The sequence below is a fragment of the Cinclus cinclus genome, chromosome 30, assembly GCF_963662255.1.
Source record: "Cinclus cinclus chromosome 30, bCinCin1.1, whole genome shotgun sequence".
In the NCBI taxonomy this organism is placed as follows: Eukaryota; Metazoa; Chordata; class Aves; order Passeriformes; family Cinclidae; genus Cinclus; species Cinclus cinclus.
The window spans coordinates 1,583,408-1,603,544 of NC_085075.1; the positions used below are offsets into that span (position 1 = coordinate 1,583,408).

The following is a 20,137-nucleotide window of genomic DNA, read 5'->3' on the forward strand; positions in this document are numbered from 1 at the left end:
AGCAGGGTCGAAAGCAGAACCTCCCCCCTGGCCCCCCACGGGATCCCTTAACAGGAACCGGCATAGGATGGTCCTGCTGGATCCCCCGCTGGATCTCCAAGGGATCCCCGAGCGGGACCCTCACACCGAACCCCCCCCCGCTGGATCTCCACGTGGTCCCGACTCGGGGTCCGGGACCGGAGCGATGCCGGACACAGCCGGGCACGGGGCGTGGTCCATCTCCAGAACGACCGCGTTTTAACGCCCAAGTGGGTGCGGTTTGGGTCCAAAAGGGGCGATTCCCTCCATGTCCCCGCCCCCAGGGTCCATATAGCGGCGCACGGGACGCCCCGGCCCGGCCATGACCCTGCGGCGGCGGCGGCGGCGGCGGCTCCGGCCGAAGGACGATGCGGCACCGGCGGTGGCCCCGGAGAGCCCCGGCCCCGCCGAGCTCTACCGAGCGCTGGCGGCGGCCGGCGGGACCCTGCCCCGCGTGCGCAAGGTAGGGCTGCGGGGGGAGTGGGGGAGCCGCCCCAGTGCCCCCGGTTGTGCAGCGGGCCCGGAGGGGGAACCGGCACCGCGGGCGGTAACGGGGTGCGGGGGGAGCGGGGCTGCGCCGTGTCTCCGTCCCGCCCCGCCGCTGGTGCCTGCGCCCTGCGGGACCGCTCTCGCGTCCCTTCCTGGGCTCTTATGCTGTCCCAGGCGGCCCGCCCAAGCTTTCCTCGTGTCCCCATCCCGCCCTGGTGTCTCGATCCTGGTGACCGCCCCCCAGCCTCTTGTCCTGTCCCAGCATCTCTTCGCCACCGTCCCATCCTTCTGCAGCATCTTCCAGTGTCCCAATCCCGCTCTATGTTGTCCCCCCAGGCGTCACATCCTGTCCTGGATCCTGCCCACGTCCTGCCCCGGTATTATCCCTGTACCTCCACCCTGGTTTTCCCCCCCTGCAAGCCCCATGTTCATGTTCAGGTCCCTCCCCACGTTCCCTCAGGTATGTTCCCTGTACCTCTTCCCAGTGTCCCCCCCAAGCCCACATCCTGTCCTGGTCTCTCTCCATGTCCTGCCCTGCAGCTTTCAGGGTGCAGGGCCAGGCCCCCACCCCACTGGACATGGCTCTGTCACTGGGGCAGGCGTGACCCCATGGCCCCCCTGGATTCTGTCCTGTGAGAAGGGAAAAGGGATCAGCCACAGGGTACCCTAGGACCCTGGGTTTGGTTTAGGGAGGATAGGAGACAGGTCACAGAGTGCCCCAGGACCCTGGGTTTGGTTTATGGGGGGTAGGAGACAGTCACAGAGTGCCCCAGGACCCTGGGTTTGGTTTATGGGGGGTAGGAGACAGTCACAGAGTGCCCTGGCTCTGGTTTGGAACACAGGGCCCCTGGAAAAGCCCTTGTGTGGTGACACTGGGACCGACACCGCCCTGCTGCTCCCCCCGGCCCCGTGGTGCTTCCTGAGCGTTGTGGGGAAGCGAGAGCAGAGCCGGCATCCGGAGCAGAAGTGGCCTCATGGCTGAACTGCCTCAGCCCAGATATGCATGGTGGTCTGACTCCCACTCACCAGCCAAGGCCACCACCAGATATGTCCCTAAGGAGTCCTGGACGTCACCTTCCTGTCACTGTGGTGACGTGGGGCCCAGCATGACAGGCGACAACTTTCCCTTTGTTGAACACACCCAGTTCTGGTGTTTTTGTGCCCGTGGGTGCACTGGGGACTGTAAGCCACTATCTGGTGACACCCGCAGGGCTGGTGACACCCATGTGGCAGAGCACAGAGGGAACCGCTGGCACTCGGCTGCCACCAAGATGTGCCATGTGCCGCTCTCAATGGACAGCTTATGGTGACACTGCCTGCACTGCACTGGGGCTGCCAGAGCCCAGCAGCCACAGAGGGGCATTTGGGGACAGCCCTGTCGCCTCCTGCCCTGCGGTGAGGGTCCTGTCTTGCCCGGCCAGTCCCTCCACCCGCCCACGCCTCTGCGCCTGCCACAACAGGGACATTGTCTGGGCGGGGGGGGGGGGGGGTGGATTTTGCATGAAAAAAACCGACTTTGTGACCACAACAGGGCCTCTCTGTGCCGGGGCCCCTCCGAGCGTGGCGTGGGGTGGGTGCGGCGTGGTTGACGTCAAAGCGTGGGGCGAGCTCAGGGCAGCTCTGAGGGTGCCTTTGAGCACCGATCAAAGTCCCCTTATGCCCGGCCAGCCGGGGGGCACCCGGGTGCTGTTTTGGTGCTGGCTTGGCACGGTGCTCCCCCAGGGTTTGGTGCTGTCCTGGTGGGACACGGCGTTTTGGCTGTCCCTGGAGGAGGTGGGGGAATGTCCCCTGGGGTGTCCCCGGCTGATGGCTCTTCCTTTGCTGCAGGACACAGGGTTCAAGTGGGCATCCCCCAGCCAGTCCCCAGAGGAGCACAGGTAGGGACAGGGGACACAGGAGTGGGGCTGGGGTCGCTGTCCCAGAGGATTGGAGCTTGGCCCTGGAGCATTGTTCTACTCTGGATAGTACAGGAGGGCTGGAAAGGAGGGGGGGGTTATGGGGGAACCTGCAGCAGGTGAGAGAAGTGATGGGGTCACAGCTCCTCATGGGCTCAGAGACCCCCAAATCCTGTGGGCCTGGCACTCACAGGATTAAGTGACAGGGCTCTGGTCAAAGCAAACTGGAGGGGAGGAGGGGGGCAGGGGGTGTGGAATCCCATCTCAAAGAGAGGTGTCCTGTCTTTGGGGACCCTGAAGCAGCTTTTTGAGAAGAGCCCAGGTTTGCACAGGTGGGTTAGGGTGTGCCTGGGGCTCTGCCTTGTCCCTGACCTCCATGTCTCCCAGGAGAGTGGTGATGCTGGAGAAGAAGGCGGAGGAGTCTTTCGGCTTTGAGATCCAGGTGGGTGCTGAGCCGAGCTGAACCTGGCCATGCCATGCCCTGCCCTGCTCCCCACCCTTCCAACCCGCACCTTGCTTTGCATCGAGGGTATTTTTAAGTCGTCTCTGAGCTGGGGGTTATTTTTAGCAGTGACAGAGATGCCGTGTTACTGAACCTCCCCCGGTTGTGCCGCTGGGGGCAGCCAGGGAGGCACCCTGGGCTGCAGCCATCGGGGCAAGACCCCTCTCCGGGGGCTGCGGTGCTGCCCCACCTCACCCAGCAGCAGTTAAACACTGCAATCGCTGCTCCATGGCTGCTGCTGGGGGGCTCCTGGGGGTCGGGGTGTCCCCGTGCCCCTCACCAGACCCCCATTCCAGACCTACGGGCTGCACCACCAGGACAGGAACAGCGTGGAGATGTTCACCTTTGTGTGCCGCGTGCACGACGGGAGCCCGGCTGAGGCCGCGGGGCTCAAGGCTGGTGAGCACATCCTGGGGGAGCCAGGGGGACCTCAGCAGTGGGGACAGCACCCCTGAACCCGTGTTCACCCTGTGCTTTAGGGGACACAATCACGGGGGTGAATGGGCTCAATGTGGAGGGCATCCGGCACCGGGAGATCGTCGAGATCATCAAGAGCTCGGGCAATGTGCTCCGGTGAGCTGGGGGGTGCAGGGGGGGCCCGGGTGGCTGCAGCCCCCCGGTGCTGACAGCTGCTGACCCACAGGCTCGACACTCTCTATGGGACCTCCATCCGGAGAGCTGAGCTGGAGGCCCGGCTGCAGTACCTGAAGGTGAGCATGGGCTGGCAGGGTTACGGGGGCTTGGGACCCCTCACCAGGGTCCTCACCCCCTCACCCTCCCCACAGCAAACCCTCTATGAGAAGTGGGGAGAGTTTCGCTCGCTGATGGTGCAGGAGCAGCGGCTGGTGCGGGGTGAGTGGGGGCCGGGGGCTGGCGGGAGGCTTTTGGGGCACCAGCTGGCCCCCCTGACACCCCCGTGTCTCCCATCAGGTGTAGTGGCCAAGGACCCCAGCATCTACGACACGCTGGAGTCCATCCGCTGGTGCCTGCAGGGGGAGGGACTGCCGGGGGGCTCCTCCCGTGCCAGCGGCAGCGATGACTCCCTGTACCAGACCTGCGTCTTCGCCTCTTCCAGCTCATTGGATGGAGACAAGGATGGGGACAAGGACAAGGATGAGGACAGCGGGGGTCCCGCGCCCCCCCCACCGCGCCCCCGACCTGCCCTGGCCCGCAGCGCCAGCCTCAAGTGTTCGGGGGGGCCGGGGGCTGCGGGGAGGCTTTGGGCCCGGGCCGGGGACCCTGGGGAGGGGGCGGCCGCCCCCCGCAAGAGCCGACACAGCAGCTTCCGCCAGCGGCTGCTCAAGTTCATCCCGGGTTTGAACCGGGCGCTGGAGGAGGAGGAGAGTCACCTCTAGGCGACAGCCCCCGGCCCCCCAGGACTATTTATTTATTTATTGCAAGGGGCTTCATTCCCCCGGCCCCCAGCCCTGGGGGCTACAGGAAGGAGGTTTGGGCTGGCCCCAGGGGTTCCGATTTAGGCCCCCCCGGGCCGTGGGGCTCGTGACACTGAGGGATGGACACAACACCAAGGGACAGACGTGAGGACTCTCCTGAAGCGGCTCATGGAGCTGTCGCCACTCTCGGGAGCAGGGGCCTCCTCCAAGGAGGGGAGCATCGGGGGAGAATCCCGCATTCCTCAGGTTCGGGGGGCCATGGGGGTCCCACCCCTGCTCCCCCCGGGCTGTTGTACCACGTCAGTTCTGGCCAATAGAGAGACGATTTGCAGCGACGTGTGGCTGTGACTGAGGGGGGACAGAGCCCCTCGGGGACCAGGACGGGGGGGCTGGGGGCCACCGGCTGCAGCCCCCGGTGCCGTAGGCCACGTCCCAGCGCTGCGGTGCCCCGGCCAGGCCCTTCCTGCCCCGTTTCCTCCGGCAGCCGGCGGGAAGCAGGTCCCACCCCGAGCCCTTCCGCCTGCGACGGACAGGGTGCCCACGCAGGACGGGCCCTGGGGTCCCCGCACGACCTGCCTCAGTGTCCCCCAGAGACACTGAAGGGCATCCGGAGGGCTTGGGGGACACAAAGCACCCCCAATAGCTGGGGGACTGCTGCCGCACCGGTGTGTGCAGGGATTCCCTTGCACAGGTGCTCCGTGGAGCACCGAGAGCCCCCAGCCCTCTGCTCTGCCTCGGTTGCCCCTCTGGTGGGGTTGTTGCATGCGTGGGGACTCCAGCTCTCACCTTCCTCTCCCTCTCCCCCCCCAGGATCCCAGGGGAGCCTGCTGGAGATCTGGGGGTGAGAACTGCAGGGGTCTGTGTGTGCCATGGAGTGGGGGCTGGGGGGGATCAGTTGGCTCCCCCACACTCTCCTGCCTTGTCCCTGTTCCAGGACGGCTCCGTGCTGGACATTTATGGTCTGACTCCCATGGTCCCGGCGGCTCCCGGCATCCTCCCGCGTGCTGCCAGGGTCGGAGCACCCCGTTCCTGTCAAAGCCATCACGGGACCCCCCGTCGCAGCTGCCACCCCACGCTGAGCTTTTTATAGCCCTGATCTGGGGCTGCGTGTACCCGGAAATGGGCAGATGGCCGTGGGACACCGGGGTCACGCGTGGCACCGGCTGAGCTGGGCAGGGCTGGGGGGCCGAGGCTGCGGGGTCCGGGCCGGGAATGCCCCGGAGCAGCCTGTCATTACCGATAAATATAGGCCCGGGGCAGGGAGCCAGCACCAGCCGTGGGCACCGGCTAATCACCGCCAGGTCACGGGCACCGTGCAAGCCCCAACGCCCACCGTGGGGCTCGGGAAGGGATGCCTGGTGTCCATCGCATGCCCGTGTCCCCACCTGGGTGTCGGGGTGGATTCCTGGGGCTTTTGTGAACAGAGGTCCTCCCTGCACCCCCGTGGCCTTGCCAGGGTGACTGGGCTCGGGTTTCCTCCCCCGAAGCCATCGCAGTCCCCACGACCTCTCCCGGGGTACAGCTAATCCCGGGTGCGGGGGCTGCCGGTGTCACCCTCCTGTCTCCGGTAACGCCGCCACCAAGCGAGGGATGCGGGGGGCTGCAGCCACCACGCTCCGTGCCCCCGGGGGTTTTGAGACCCCCAACAGCTCTGGGACCCCCCTGTCTGGTCTGTCCCGAGGGCTCCCGCCTGGATCCCCGGGCTGGCACAGGCCATGCCCCTCGTCGCGTGTTGCAGGGACTCCCGCAAGTCCCGCCGGGCCCGGGGGATCCCTTTGGGGGCGACCCCGGTGGTGCCGCGGGATCCCCAAGACGTCAGTGACCATGTGTGACATCAGCGGGCAGGTGTGATGTCAGGGAACCCCGGCGGGGGCGGGCGACAGCGAGAAGCGGGGCCGGAGTGAGGTAACGGGCAGTGGGAGGAGGCGGCGACGGCCCCGGGCCGCCACCCTCGGTACCCCCGTGCGCCCTCCGGACCCCTCTTGTGTCGGGCTGTTCCCTCCCCCGCTGATCCTCACGAGGCCGGGGATCTCGTGAGGCCAGGCAGGGTCCCGGTTCTGGAAGTCTCGGCAGCGCGTCCGGTGCCGGCTGCGGCTCCCGGGGCACCGGGGCACCGGCCCCAGGGTGGCTCGGTAGGACGGAGCCGGGGATCTCTGCCGCTGCAGGGGCACTATCGAGGCAGCGCTAACGGCGCTGTCAACCCCGGGGGCGGTGCCAACCCGGGCACAGCGGGCCAGGTCCCCAAGACCCCCGGCTGTCCCGGGAGTGGATACCGGCGGGTACGACAAGGAACGGTACGGACCTGATACCGAAATCTATCGGGTTGGTATCAGAAGATACCAGGGGAGTACCGGGGTAGTACCGGAGGGTAACGGTTCGGAGGCTGTAGGGTGCTACCGGAGGGTATGGCGGGAGGTACTGGGGTCCTACCGAAGGGTACCGGGATGGTACCGGAGGGCATCGAGGGGGTACCGGCGTGGCACCGATGGGTACTGCGGAGTTCTGGGTCCCTTCCGCCCATCCTTCGCCCTCCCGCAGGCCCGGGCCGGCCCCGCACGATCTGAGCTCATCTTTCCAGCCCGCGGGCGCTGTTCCCGGCGCCGGCGCCCGCCAGCAGCCGCCGCTCTTTCCATCGCCCCGGCCAGGGGCTCCCCGCGGGGACCGGGCGGGGGCGGGACTCCGCGTCACTCCCCCCGCACCCGGCACCGAGCGGGAGGAGACCGGGGGTACCGGCGCCGCTGAGCACCGGAGATACCCAGCTAGGCACTGGGCATAGCGGCACCGGGGGTACGGGAGACCACCGGGGAGAGCGGCGTCGAGGGGACACCGGGAACCGGGGGCATTGAAGATACCGACACCGAGGGGGCTCCGGGGATGCAAACACTGAGGGCACACCGGGGATAACGGTGCCGGAGATACTGGCACCGAGAGAGCGCCGAGAATGGGGGCATCAGGGTACCGGCAACGAGAGGACGCCGGGGATACCGGCACCGAGAGGCTACCGGGGGTGGGCACACCGGAATACCAGCAAGGAGAGGACACCGGAAATACAGGCAGCAAGAGAACACCGGGGAGGGAGGCGCGGGGGTACCAGCAGAGAGAAGACACCGGGGATACCGCAGGGGCATCGGCCCGGGGGACGCCGGGGATACCCCTGACACCGGGGCCTCCCTCCCCCCGCCGGCGGCCCCCGGAGCACCGGGGGGATGGGAGGGGGGGGACATGTGGGGAAGCGAGCTATTTTTAGCCGGGGCCGCGGGGGTATTTTTAGCCGGGGCCGCGGGTGCGTCAATGGAACCCCGCGTGCGTCACGGCCGCGCCCCCGCCGGGGCCGCCCCCCCCGTGCGTCACCGGCCCCGCGCCGCCCCGCGCGTCACCGAGTGCTTAAGAGAAAGTAGTGGCGGGGCCGGTGCCCGGCGGAGCCCACGGAGCGGCGGTGGCAGGAGCAGGAACCGGAGCGCCGCCGCGCCGGCACCCGGGTACGGGCTGCACCGACATGCGGGGACCAGGAGGGGGGCACCGGGGTCAGGGGGTCGTGCTGGCAGCGGGGCCGGGCTGCGCGCACCGGGAGGGACACGGAGTCGGGTGTCCCGGTGGCACCGGGACAACAGGAATCATTGTCCCGGCGGCACCGGAGGGATTGATCGGGCTTGTCAGGTGTCGCCAAGGGCTTCTGGGTCGGGTCGGGCATCGCGGTGGCACCGGTGGCTCAGGGTAGTGTGCGTCCTGCAAGGTGGATGTGATCGAGTGTCCCAGTAGCACCACGGGCAACCGGATCGCTCGTCCCGGTGGAGCCGGGGCTCGCGTGTCCGAAGGACACGGCGGAAGGAACCCCCGGTGCCACCGGCGAGAGTCAAGGGTCCCAGTGGAAGGGACCGGGCGGTGTGCGCTATGCGGGACTGTCCCTTGTGTGTACCCGGTGGCACCAGGGGGAACCGAGTCGGGTGTCCCGCGTGACGCTGGGAGGTGCACGGGATGGGGCGTCCCAGTGGCACCGGGAGGAACTGGGTCAGGAGTCCCGGTAGCACCGGCAAGAGCCGGGGGTCGCGCACCCGGCGGGAGTTGGCAGAGCGAAGGTCCCAGTCCCGGCGGTCCCGGGAAAGGTCCGACACCACCCACTCCCCCTGTGTGGAGCTGCGCAGGACCGGGAGCCGCTACTTGGGCCATGGGGGACCGCGCTGGTTCCCCCACCGCGGCACCCCAACCCGGGCTAGCTGAATGTGAAGAAAATCCCCGCCTCTGGGGATTGCGGGGGGCAGAGTCACCCCATACCGGGCATCACCCCGGGATCCCTGAGCAAAGTGCTCACGGAACTGGAGCAGGCAGCACCGGGGCGGGCAGGAGCATGCGGGCAGTACCGGGAACCTGGCGTTGAGAGCAGGGATGTGCAGGCGGCACCAGGTCCCGGCATTGGACACAGGGATGTGCAGGCAGCCAGCCCCGTGCAGGCAAACCCCCCGATGCCCACGTGGGCCTGGCAGCAGCCGCTACGGCATTACCGGGCAGCAGGTGCCGGCAGGGGTGTGGGCAGCGTGAGCCACCCCCGGTGCCACCGGCTGCTCTCGCCCGCCCGCGGGCCCGGGGCCCGATGCCAGCGGCTGCCACCCGCCCGTGCAGGCAGCAGCCTCAGGGCTGGGCACAGGCAGCTGCCTGCACTCCCAAATGAGGAATCTGCAAATAGAGCCTGGCCGTGGGCAGCGCGGAGGCTGCTGAGGGGATCTGTGCCCAGTCCCTGTGGGGACAGAGCAGAGGGGACCCCGAGTGCTGTCAGTGAGTGGGTGAGAGAAAATGCGTTCAAACTGGGACCGCAGGATGGGTCCAGGCATTGCATCTGCCAGGATTTTCATGTAGGCAAGGAAAACTCCCACTGGCAGTGACGGTATCCCCCGGGGCCACGTCCCCAGCACGGCCTCAGGTCCCCTCAGCTTCATTCGGGGACAGGAGGTGGCTGAGGGGACACTGTCCCCTCTGAACCCAGTCGGACACTCACAAACTCCACTGGGACACCAGCAGGAGGCTGGGGCTGGTGCCATCCCGTGGGTGCCAGAGCCGGACCCACGCTGGGTATTTTTAAACCCAGCTCCTGGCTGGTGTCGGCTTTCTTGGTGCCCGAGAGAGCTGCCCAGATTTGGCTGGGGGAAGCCGGGGGCTCTGGCAGCAGGGCCGTGCCAGGACTGTGGCCGGGGGCCAGTGCAGCGTGACCTTTAAAGGTCTGCGAGATGAATTACATTATCATCTTGCCATTGGGGTCATTTCTGGCTTGGCTTTCAGCTGGACACAGGACTCCGATTGGCTTAGGTCTCACCAGATCCATGCACAGCCCCGGGGGGCTTCAGGGACACAGGGTGGGCTCCTCTCCTCCTCATCTGGAGGGCTGCCTGCACTGATGTTCCCAAAAAGCCCCAAAAGGGATTACGGGGGAAGTAGGATCCTCAAAACCTAGTTCAGCTCTGAATCTAGCTTCCCTTGGCCAGCCCTAGGTCTTGGGAATCTGCTGGCCACATTCCTCCCTCCTTCCCTTTCGGGGGCTTTTGCTAAGCCAGCGATTTGGGGAATGTCCTTTGCACCCATTGGCTGTGCCGTGACCTTTCTCAGGGACACTGGTGGCTGCCACCAGACGGCCAGTGGCTATGGGGGTCCAGTTCCAGCATGAAGGGAATCCTGGGGAGGTTCCTGTGGTTCCCACCTTGTTTCCATCCTCTGCCTGGATTAGGGGTGGTATAGGGGTCCCCGCTGACGCCCCTCTCTCCCCACAGAGATGCCCTGCATCCAGGCGCAGTGCAGCACCTCGGGCGCCGGCCCCTGCGAGCGCTGCCCAGCCGAACTGCTCAGCCCCGAGGGCGGCCGATTCCCCATGGAAGTGGCTGGAGCCGATCTGGCTGCCGCCCCCGCCCTGCCCAGCTTCAGCACCTTCATGGAGGGCTACGCCGGCGAGTTTGACGCCTTCCTCTACCAGCTGCCAGCAAGCGGCCAGTCCAGCGCCGCCACCGCTTTCAAGCTGGAGGACTTCCAGGTGTACGGCTGCTACCCCAGCGCCTTCGGTGGGCAGCCAGACGAGACCCTCTCCTCCAGCGGCTCGGACTGCTATGGGAGCCCCTGCTCCATACCCTCGCCCGCCACGCCAGGTTTCCAGCCCCCGCAAGCCTCAGGCTGGGAGGGCTCCTTCGGAGCGTACTCACCGCTGCCGAACTACGAGGGTGTGCAGCCCTGGGCTGAGCCAGCCAAGGGCGGAGGGTCACAGCCCCCTTTCTTCGCCTTCGCCCCCCCGGCCCCCAGCCCTGGTGGGTCCCCTGCAAGCCTGAAGGGGCAGCCGGGCCCCTCGCCCCGTGTGGACCCACGGCTGCTGGACACGGACGCCTTCCCCTCGACCCAAGGTCCTCCCAGGGGCTTCGCGGGGCTGCCCCTGGCCCCCACCTCCCCGCTGCTGGAGGGGCCAGCGCTGGCGCCCAGCAAGGTGCGCAGCCCCGGGGCAGGCGAGGGCCGCTGCGCCGTCTGCGGGGACAACGCGTCCTGCCAGCACTACGGCGTGCGCACCTGCGAGGGCTGCAAGGGCTTCTTCAAGGTAAGGGGACCCCCACCTCATCACGTGTGCTGGGATGTTCCCACAGTGCTTTGCGGCAGCAGGAGGATGCTGCGGGGTGCCCCAAGGAGGGGCAGGGCAGGGAGCACAGTCACGGAGCCCTCCCCACGGACACGGAGCCGGATGCTGGTCTGGAGCGGGAGGCAGGGGAGGACAGAAGGGCTTTTGTTTGGAGCCCGGCGCCCCGGGCTGAGCTCAGCCGCTCCTTCCCCACCCGCAGCGCACAGTGCAGAAGAATGCCAAGTACATCTGCCTGGCCAACAAGGATTGCCCTGTGGACAAGCGGCGCAGGAACCGCTGCCAGTTCTGCCGCTTCCAGAAGTGCCTGGCCGTCGGCATGGTCAAAGAAGGTACCAGGGTCCCATCCAGGGTGGGGGGCACCCAGCAGGAATGGGGAGTCCCCACTCTGCAGCCTTTCTGGCTGCACTGAGGACAGACACTCACTGCAAGTCCCAACCACAGTGGTCCGGACTGACAGCCTGAAGGGGCGGCGGGGCCGTCTCCCCTCCAAGCCCAAACAGCCGCCAGATGCGTCCCCCGTCAGCCTCATCACCTCGCTGGTGCGGGCACACATTGACTCCATCCCCAGTGCCACCAAGCTCGACTACTCCAAGGTATGGCCAGTGCCACTCTGTGACTTGCCCAGGACCATGCTGGGGCTGGGGCTGGATCCTGACCCATCCCCATCCTAGTTCCTCACCCACCCAATCCCAGATCCTGATCCTGTCCTGTCCCATTTCCTGATCCAAACTCATCCCTGTTCCTGACCCAACATTTTGCCAGTTCCTGACCCGTTCCCACCATCCGCATCCCAGTTCCTCACCCATCTTCGTCCCAGATCTTTATCCCATCCCAATTCCTGATCCACCCGTGTCCCAGTTCCTGACCCATTCCAGTTCCTGACCCACCCCCATCGCCATGCTGACCCATTGCTATCCCAGTTCCAGGAGTCAGCACCGTGCCCGTTTGAGAAGGAGGACTCAGTGGATGTGCAGCAGTTCTATGACCTGCTCACTGGCTCCATGGACGTCATCCGCAAGTGGGCCGAGAAGATCCAGGGCTTCACCGAGCTGCCCAAGGAGGACCAGGACCTTCTTCTGGAGTCGGCGTTCCTGGAGCTCTTTATCCTGCGCCTGGCCTACCGGTGAGCCCTGGGGCAGTGCAGAGTGGGGGGAGCCCGAGGTGTGCTGAGGGGTGACACCTGAATTGATGATGCCTGAATTTCTGCTGGCAGCTCTAAGCCAGAGGAAGGGAAACTCATCTTCTGCAATGGGGTGGTGCTGCACCGGCAGCAGTGCGTGCGTGGCTTTGGGGAGTGGATTGACGCCATCCTTGAGTTCTCCCAGAGCCTGCACCGCATGAGCGTCGACGTCCCCTCCTTCTCCTGCCTTGCTGCTCTTGTCATTATCACAGGTGAGACCCCCCAGCTCCAGGCCCGTTGCTGTCCCCATCCCCACCCTGTGTCTGTCACCATGTCCCACACCCTGTGTGTTACCCAGATCGGCACGGGCTGAAGGAGCCAAAGCGGGTGGAGGAGCTGCAGAACCGCATCGTGGGCTGCCTCAAGGACCACGTGGCAGCTGCAGGGGCTGAGCCTGGGCGCTCCAGCTGCCTCTCCAAGCTTCTGGGGAAGCTGCCAGAGTTGCGCAGCCTCTGCACCCAAGGCCTCCAGCGCATTTTCTACCTCAAGCTGGAGGACCTAGTGCCGCCACCGCCCATTGTCGACAAGATCTTCATGGACACTCTGCCTTTCTGAGTCCCGGGCAAGGGGCTGCCATGAGGCCCTGACCCGCCTGGAGACATCTGGGACCTGACCTGGGCAACTCTGGTTCAGTCTGAGGATGCCTGGGAACACCTGGACACCCCTGGGTCACCCCTGGGATGCCTGGATCATCCCCTGTGTACACCAAGATCAACCTTGGGATGTTTGGGACTCCCCCTGGGTGATCCCCAGAATGCCTAGAAAACACCTGGGCATCCCTGGATCACTCCCAGGATGCCTCCTGTCACTCCTGGATCAATCCTGGGATGTCCGGGACCTCCCTGTGGACTCCTGAATGACCTCTGGGACACCTGGGGACCCCCCCCCCCCCCCCCCGGGCCATCCCCAAGACTCTATGTACACCCCTGGATCATCCCCAGAATGTCTGGAACCCCCCTGGGTCATCCACAGGGTGCCTAGGACCCCCTGGGTACCTCTAGATCGCTCCTGGGATGCCTGGGACCACCCCTGCATCACTCCAGGGATGCCTGGGATCCCCTCTGGATCACTCCCAGGATATCTGGATCTCCCCTCAGATGCCTGAGTCTTGTTGGGGACACCCTTGTGGGCGCCCCATGTGCCTTCACGGCCCAGGGCACAGCCACACAGCAGCCCCGGTGCCGTCTTCCCCGGGGGCATCGCCGGTGTGGTGCCCCCTTCCCCTGTAAAAATGCCCCTGATGTAAATAGCTCCGGCTGGGTCCTGTACAGAGTGCGGGGCGCAGGTGAGGGATGGCTCCGGTCCCCTCAACCTCGGCCCCTTCCCCTTTATATATATTTTTCTGGGTCCCCTCTTTTTGGCCATTTTCTGTATATAAACTTGTACGTACAGTGAGAGCCACTGGGTGGGACCTTTGTCCCTTGTGTTCCCCTTTAGTTAATACTTGGGGATTGGGAAGCAGGGACAGAGCAACGGGGCTGGGGTCAGCTGGGACGCTGGAAACGCTGGAGCTGGGGAGAGTGGGGGTGTTGGAGCTGCGGGCAGCCAGAACTCCGGGGAAGGGGAGGGCTGGAGGGCTGGAGCTGGGAACAAACAGGACACTGGAGCTGGGACAGCTGGAGCTGGGGACCGGAGCTAGTGACAGCCGGGACCTGGACAGTACAGATGTCGGAGCTGGGGGCAACTGGGACACTTGGGCTGGATAAAAACAGGACGCAGGTGCTGGGGTGAAAACAGTGCACTGGAGCTGGGACAGCCAGGGCGATGGAGCCGGGGACAGCTGGAGCTCCGGAGCCGGGATGCCAGAGCTGTGGACAGCCGGGCTGGTGGACCTGGGTACACCTGGGGCACCGGAGCCAGCGACAGCCGGGATGCCAAAAGACAGCCGGGGCTCCAGAGCTGGGGACAGCCGGAGCTGTGGACAGCCGGAGCCGGGGACAGCCGGGACGCCGGAGCTGCACGTTGCCCACGCCGCTGCCCTTGAACCGTCGCTCACCCCCGCGGCGGCGCTGCCGCGGCCCCGCACCTGTCGCCTGCCTGATTTATCCTCCCCAAAATAACCGGGAAGCGTGACCGTGTCCCCCGCTCGTGTTCCTGGGGACGTGGCTATCGGCAGGGCCAGCCCTGGCGGGGGGGCTGATGGCGTTTGGGGTCTCGATCCCAGTAGCTGAGGACAGAGTTCCAGGGCAGGGGGAGTGACACGCGGGGCTGATGTGTCCCCCGGCTTGTCCCCTCCCTCCTTCTGTGGACAGCCTGGCCCCGGAGCAAACGTTAACGGGGACACCCGGAGCCGATGAGGAACAAGGGCCACATTGAGGCGCGGGGCCGGGGGTGCCCCGCAGTGACACACAACAAGGGTCCCTCTGTCCCCCCCGCCGCCGCCCCCGCCATGGCGACTGCGCTGACGCACGGCGGGGCCGCGAACGGGACTAGGGGTGGGCAAGAGCGGAGCTGCACACAGTGGGCACGGGGGGCACGGGGTTGGCACCCGGCACGGCAGAGCTCGGTACGGCTCGGTACGACGGAGCTCTGCTCCGGTCGTGCCGCAGATCTCTGTGCCCTCCCCACAGCTCAGGGCTGCCCGCTGCCCACCTTGTCCCCCTCTATGTCCCCGTTCCCTTGCCAGGGACTACTGCAGGAGGGACGGGGGCGCTTCCAGCAGGGCCAAGTAAAAGCAGTTCCGCGGACAGCTCCGGCCACGCCCGCGCTCTCGGTGGTGCACGGCACAGACACGGCAGTCCCGGTGTGTGCCCGGCTCCCCGCACGGTGACATGCCCTGGCCACGTTCCTGCGGCTATTTACACCATGCCATGTGTCTTCATGGTAGCATGGCCGATCAGTGCCCCAAATCCTCACGTCTGCATTACCTATGTCCCCCATGCCTGTCCATCCACGCATCCCTGTGTCCCCATGTCCATCCATCTTACAGTCCCCGTCTCTCATGTCCATCCATCCATCCATCCATCCATCCATCCATCCATCCATCCATCCATCCATCCATCCCTCTGTCCCCATACCCTTCATGTTCTCAGTATCCCCTGTGCCCTGTGTCCCCATTCCCTGTGTCCCCATGTCCATCCATGCCCTGTTTCTTTGTCCTCCAAGTTCCCACGTCTGTGCTTCCACTACATCCTGTGTCCCCATATCCACGTGTCTAACGTCTGTCCATATCCCCATATCCAGTCATCGCACTGTCCCTTTGTCTCCTAGTCTTCATGTCCCTTTATCCAGTATCCCCTATGTCCTGTGTCCCCATATCCCTGTGCCACGCTATTCCTTATGTCCATCTGTCCCTGTGTCCCCCCCTTCCTTATTTCCCCATGGCCCTGCTTTCCCATAACTTTGTGTCCCTTCTGTCCCCCATACGGGTGTCTCCCGTGCCCCTGTGGTCCCCACGGCCTTTATCGGTACCCCTGTGGCCCGTGTCCCCGGCGTTGTCGCCATGTCCCCGCAGGGGTCAGCGGGGGACACCGACCCGCCCGCCCCGCTGCAGTACAGCCGCGGAGCCTCCAGCACAGGGGGCGCCATGGAGCCGGTGAGCCGCTCTGGGCTGCGGCATTGCAGCTCTATGGCTCCTCGGGAACGAACCAGATCGGGGGGGGGAATCCGCGGACTCAGAATGGCGACTCCATTCCCGTCTACGCCCCGCGGCCTGGAACGGCACCGAAGGGGCAAAATCTTAATGGAATGAAGTTGAGAGTGATGAAACACGGGAGTAGTAGCCGGAAGGGCCGCTACGGTGGCCGGCGGTGTGTTCTGACCCCCCCGCGCAGATGAGTTGATCCACTTCCCTCCTCCGTGCCGTCAGATGGTCGGGCCCGGGCGGTGAGTGGGGACCGGGGCTGGGGCCGGGGGTGAGTGGCCCAGGGACCGAGGGGGATCCGGGGCCTCGAGCCTGGAGGGAACCTGAGGCGCTCCGTGGGAGATTGAGGTGGGCTCGGACCGGGACGTCTGGACCTGTGTGGTGTATTGGGGGCCCAACCGGGACGCCCCGGGCCCCTGTGAGGTGGAGGTGGGCCCGTACCGGGATACCTGGGTGTCCCTCTGGGCTATTGGATCCCTGAGGGGACCTGACCAGGATATTTGGGTCCCTCTGGGGTATTGCGGAGCCCCTACCGGGACTCTTGGCGTCCCTGTGTGCTGGCGAGGGAGCCAGGCTGGGACACCTCCCTGGGGTGTGAGGAGACCAGGTCACGTCTGGGTTTCTCTGGGTTGTTAGAGACTCAAGTCAGGACATTTGGGTCCCTGTGGGACATTGAGGGGCCTCTCCTGGGACCACGGGGCCCTTGTGAGGTGGGCGGAGATGCACTGGGACACTGCTATAGTGTGTGACGAAACCAGACTGGGATATTTGGGTCCCTGTAGAGGAGGCCCGCCTATCCTGGGACAGGTGGATCCCTGTGGGGCACCCAGACCTGGACCCCCCTGAGCTTCTGCCAGGTGTGTGGGAGCGTTCATATCTGCAGGATGTGAGGGACTTAAACCAAGACATGTGGGTCTCTGTGGGGCTATGAGGGGCTTATACCAAGGGTGCCTGATCCCTGTGGCATGTGGGGGGCTCATATCAGGACATCTGGGTCCCTGTGGATTACCAGGAGGGCCACACCAGGTTCTTGTGGGGATTTTGGACACCAGCAGCAACCAACACCCCCCGCCCATTCTCCTGTCTCCTCAGCAGCCGCTGCTGTGCCCCCTCCAGCGCCGCCCCTGCCATGAACTGCCGCGCCGAGGTGCTGGAGGTGTCGGTGGAGGGGCGGCAGGTGGAGGAGGCCATGCTGGCCGTGCTCCACACCATCCTGCTGCACCGCAGCACTGGCAAGTTCCACTACAAGAAGGAGGGCACCTACTCCATCGGCACCGTGGGCACCCAGGACGTGGACTGTGACTTCATTGACTTTGCCTATGTCCGTGTCTCCTCTGAAGAGCTCGACCGGGCCCTCCGCAAGGCTGTTGGGGAGTTCAAGGTAAGGGTGGGGCCAGGAGGTATGAAAATGGCTGCATAAAAGGCATTAAGGGGAAGCTGAGGATGTTAGATCTGTTCAGCTGAAGAAGAGGAGACTGGGAGGAGACTCATCAGGTTCATCCCTAGGGCAGCTCTGATCTCTGCTCCCTGGGACAGTGACAGCACCCAAGGGAACAGGTAGAGCTGTGTCAGGGAAGGGGTAGGGTGGATATTGGGAAAAGATTCTTCCCCAGAGGGTGATTGGGCACTGGAACATCTCCCCAGGATTTGGTCATACTCTTAAGACTGTCAGAGCTCAAGGAGCCTTTGGACAACGCTCTCAGGCACAGGGGAGGATTGTTGGGGCTGTCCTGTGCAGGGCCAGGAGTTTGACTGGATGATCCTTGGGGGTCTCTTCCAACTCAGGATATTCTGTGATTCTGTAAAACCCAATGGGATGTGCCCGAGGAGGGTTGAGTCAGTCCCTGTTTCCCCATGAACCACGTGGTGTCACGCAGGATGCGCTGCGCGGCTCCGGCTCTGACGGCATGGGGCAGATCTCCCTGGAGTTCTACCAGAAGAAGAAGTCACGGTGGCCCTTCTCAGATGAGTGCATCCCCTGGGAGCTCTGGACCATCAAGGTGAATGTGGTGAACCTGGCAAACGAGCAGGAGCGGCAGATCTGCCGTGAGAAGGTGGGTGAGAAGCTCTGCGAGAAGATCATCAACATTGTGGAGGTGATGAACCGCCACGAGTACCTGCCCAAGATGCCCACCCAGTCTGAGGTGGACAATGTCTTCGACACCAGCCTGAAGGACGTGCAGCCCTACCTGTACAAGATCTCCTACCAGATCACGGACTCCCTGGGCACCTCAGTCACCACCACCATGCGCCGGCTCATCAAGGACACGCTGGCGCTGTAGGACTGGTGTCATCCAGGCAGGGCCACCATGGGCCATGGCACTTCTGGGACAGTGGCTCTGCTTGGATCCCCTCCTTCACCTCCAGAAAGCCTCTGGGAGGAGCTTAGCTTGGCTTGGCCTAGCCTGTAATTTGCAGGTTGCTGCTCCTCGGATTATGCTGTGGGGTTTTGTCCATCCTGGAGAACTGGCTCAGTGGCTCCATCCTGGCTGATGACCAGAGTGAGTCCTCAGGGCATGCGTGACACCAGCTCCAAGTGGTGCTGGGGCCTGGCAGAGAGTGCTGGAGGTCAGGGTGACACCTGAACCCCACCCGTTTGCAGCACACTTGGTGCCACAAAGCCAGTGCTGGCCGTGTCCCTTTATTACCACCTGTCCCCCTGTGTCACCCCTGTCCCTGGGGGGACAGAGCTTCCCCCAAAATAAAGTGTTTCTTCTTGCACATGGAGCCTGATTACATCCTGGCTGTGAGGGCCATGGCAGGGGGAAAGTGTATGCCGAGGCTGAGCTGGTGGTCCCCATCAAATCGCAAACCAAGGGGCTCAGCTGGGGGTCCCCATGGCAGACTCATACCATGGGGTTGAGCTGGGGGACCGCAGTGCTGTGGATCTCAGCTGGGGGGGTCCCCTGAGCCATGGGGCTGAGCTGGTGGTCCCCATTGTACCCCAGTGCCATGGGGCTGAGTGGCTGCAGTGGGGAGAGACAGAATGGGCAGTTGGGCAGCCCCAGCTGCCCCCCAAGGCACCTAGGGAGGGAGTTGGGGTGACTCCCCATTCCTTTCACCCCTCCAGGGGGGCTCCAGAGTGGAGCAAAGCTGCTGCCCCTTGCCGGGGGGGGCACCCAGCAGCAGCGAGTGTGAGGGGGGCCATGGGAGGGAGGGATAAGACTGTCCTTGACATCACTTAAACCCTCCCCGTCTGTCACCAACACACTCTGCTCCCGGGAGGAAGAGGAGGAGGAGGGGGACATGAACACTACCCGCGAGGACACGGGGGTGAGTGAGGCTGCCCAGATCACTGTGGTCCTGGTGCTCTGCCTTGCTGTCACATTTGCCATCCTCTTCCTCGGCTGCAACCTGCTCCTGAAGGCTGAGAGCCTGGCAGCGCCCGTGGCCCAGGGCGAGCGACGCCTGTCCGAGCCTGACGGTGAAACTGAGGGCACGTAGGGACCGGCTGGAGCCTCACGGATGGACAGATGGACGTGTGGATGGCTGGGCACAGCTGGATGTGGATGGACAACAGCGTCCTTGCCTGTAGCATCTCCAAGGGCGTGGGACAGCACTGGGGATTGGGTAGGTAGATGCCACTGAGCACATGTAGGGACTAGGCAGACAGAGCCCAGCAGGTGGACAGATGGAGAGATGGATGGACGGACACGGACCCACAGGGATGGACATGGCCGGGCAGCAGCGTCCTTGCCTGCAGCATCTCCAGTGACCCTCAGGAATGGAGCAGGATGTGCACTGGGATCCTGCCCTGAGCACTGGGGACTCATGGCTGGATGTTACTAAGGGCAGGTGAGACCTGCCTCAGCCCGGCAGACAGACAGACAGACGGATGGATGGACATGGCTGGATATGGATGAACACAGCTGGACAGCAGCATCTTTGCCCACAGCATCTCCGAGGGTCCCCCAGGACAGAGCAGGGGGCTTGTGCGGGTGGATTAAAAGGTCCCAGGTCAGTGATGGCACTGGGGGGGCTGAGTCTGGGCTGGATCCCACCCTGGGCGCGGCAGTGCTGGTAATCCCCCCAAGAGGATTAGGGAAAACTTTTATTCCGTGTTTCAGGGCTAATCCCTGGGCTGGTGGGGCTCAGCAAGGGAGGCCAGGCCCTTGTGCCGCTTCTGGGGGTCTGGGGCCACATCCTGCCCCTCCCAGCCCCTCACACCCCCATGGCCACATTCCACCCCCACAAGCCCTTTCTGCCCTCCTGGCCCCATCCCATCCCCCCCCACTCCCTTTGGGATCTCATCCTGCTCCTCCTGCAGTGCCTCCCAGACCAAAATCTGTTCCCAATCCCCCAAAGCCACCAAAAGTGGGGTGAACTGGGACCACCCCAATCAAGTGGGGCTGGGAATGCAGGGGCCTCCCAATTCCTCCCCAGAGCAGGTCCCCCCTCACCTTAATCCCACAGCTTTAATAGCAAAGCCCTGCCAAATGTCTTGTCCCAGCACACCTCTGTGCCCCCTCCCTGCC

General features: G+C 64.9%; 3 protein-coding genes across 5 annotated transcripts; all 3 read left to right on the plus strand.

The window, feature by feature from the left end:
* Nucleotides 1-326: 326 nt before the first annotated feature.
* On the plus strand, nucleotides 327-4,629 carry TAMALIN (trafficking regulator and scaffold protein tamalin). Of its 3 annotated transcripts, none has more exons than XM_062510968.1 (8): nucleotides 327-481; nucleotides 2,335-2,384; nucleotides 2,790-2,844; nucleotides 3,201-3,303; nucleotides 3,384-3,477; nucleotides 3,548-3,614; nucleotides 3,690-3,756; nucleotides 3,835-4,629. In XM_062510968.1, exons 1-8 carry the CDS (start codon nucleotides 341-343, stop codon nucleotides 4,257-4,259), a joined length of 1,002 nt encoding a protein of 333 aa, XP_062366952.1. In that variant the 5' UTR covers nucleotides 327-340; the 3' UTR covers nucleotides 4,260-4,629. The 3 variants fall into 3 exon arrangements, with proteins under 3 accessions (XP_062366952.1, XP_062366950.1, XP_062366951.1); XM_062510966.1 differs by having other exon boundaries at nucleotides 353-481; nucleotides 1,350-2,384; XM_062510967.1 differs by having other exon boundaries at nucleotides 361-481; nucleotides 1,718-2,384.
* A 293-nt stretch (nucleotides 4,630-4,922) lies between these two features.
* Nucleotides 4,923-13,435, plus strand: NR4A1 (nuclear receptor subfamily 4 group A member 1). The gene is made up of 7 exons (XM_062510931.1): nucleotides 4,923-5,139; nucleotides 10,055-10,860; nucleotides 11,099-11,228; nucleotides 11,341-11,492; nucleotides 11,820-12,022; nucleotides 12,113-12,291; nucleotides 12,378-13,435. The coding sequence occupies exons 1-7, from the start codon at nucleotides 5,061-5,063 to the stop codon at nucleotides 12,632-12,634; spliced, it is 1,806 nt and encodes a 601-aa protein (XP_062366915.1). The 5' UTR covers nucleotides 4,923-5,060; the 3' UTR covers nucleotides 12,635-13,435.
* Nucleotides 13,436-15,694: 2,259 nt separating this feature from the next.
* On the plus strand, nucleotides 15,695-18,383 carry ATG101 (autophagy related 101). The gene is given in 4 exon segments (XM_062511030.1): nucleotides 15,695-15,841; nucleotides 15,843-15,904; nucleotides 16,755-17,043; nucleotides 17,540-18,383. Coding segments are annotated over 4 exon segments (831 nt in total). The 5' UTR covers nucleotides 15,695-15,766; the 3' UTR covers nucleotides 17,945-18,383.
* Nucleotides 18,384-20,137: the final 1,754 nt, after the last annotated feature.

Bases quoted from the DNA above. Each gene is read 5' to 3' on its own strand.
- TAMALIN (XM_062510966.1), top strand. From the start codon at position 1,732: ATGTGGCAGAGCACAGAGGGAACCGCTGGCACTCGGCTGCCACCAAGA. The intron at 3,478-3,547 runs GTGAGCTGGGGG...GCTGACCCACAG, and splicing joins AGCTCGGGCAATGTGCTCCG to GCTCGACACTCTCTATGGGA. The intron at 3,757-3,834 runs GTGAGTGGGGGC...GTCTCCCATCAG, and splicing joins GGAGCAGCGGCTGGTGCGGG to GTGTAGTGGCCAAGGACCCC.
- NR4A1 (XM_062510931.1), top strand. From the start codon at position 5,061: ATGCGTGGGGACTCCAGCTCTCACCTTCCTCTCCCTCTCCCCCCCCAG. The intron at 11,493-11,819 runs GTATGGCCAGTG...TTGCTATCCCAG, and splicing joins CCAAGCTCGACTACTCCAAG to TTCCAGGAGTCAGCACCGTG. The intron at 12,023-12,112 runs GTGAGCCCTGGG...TTCTGCTGGCAG, and splicing joins ATCCTGCGCCTGGCCTACCG to CTCTAAGCCAGAGGAAGGGA.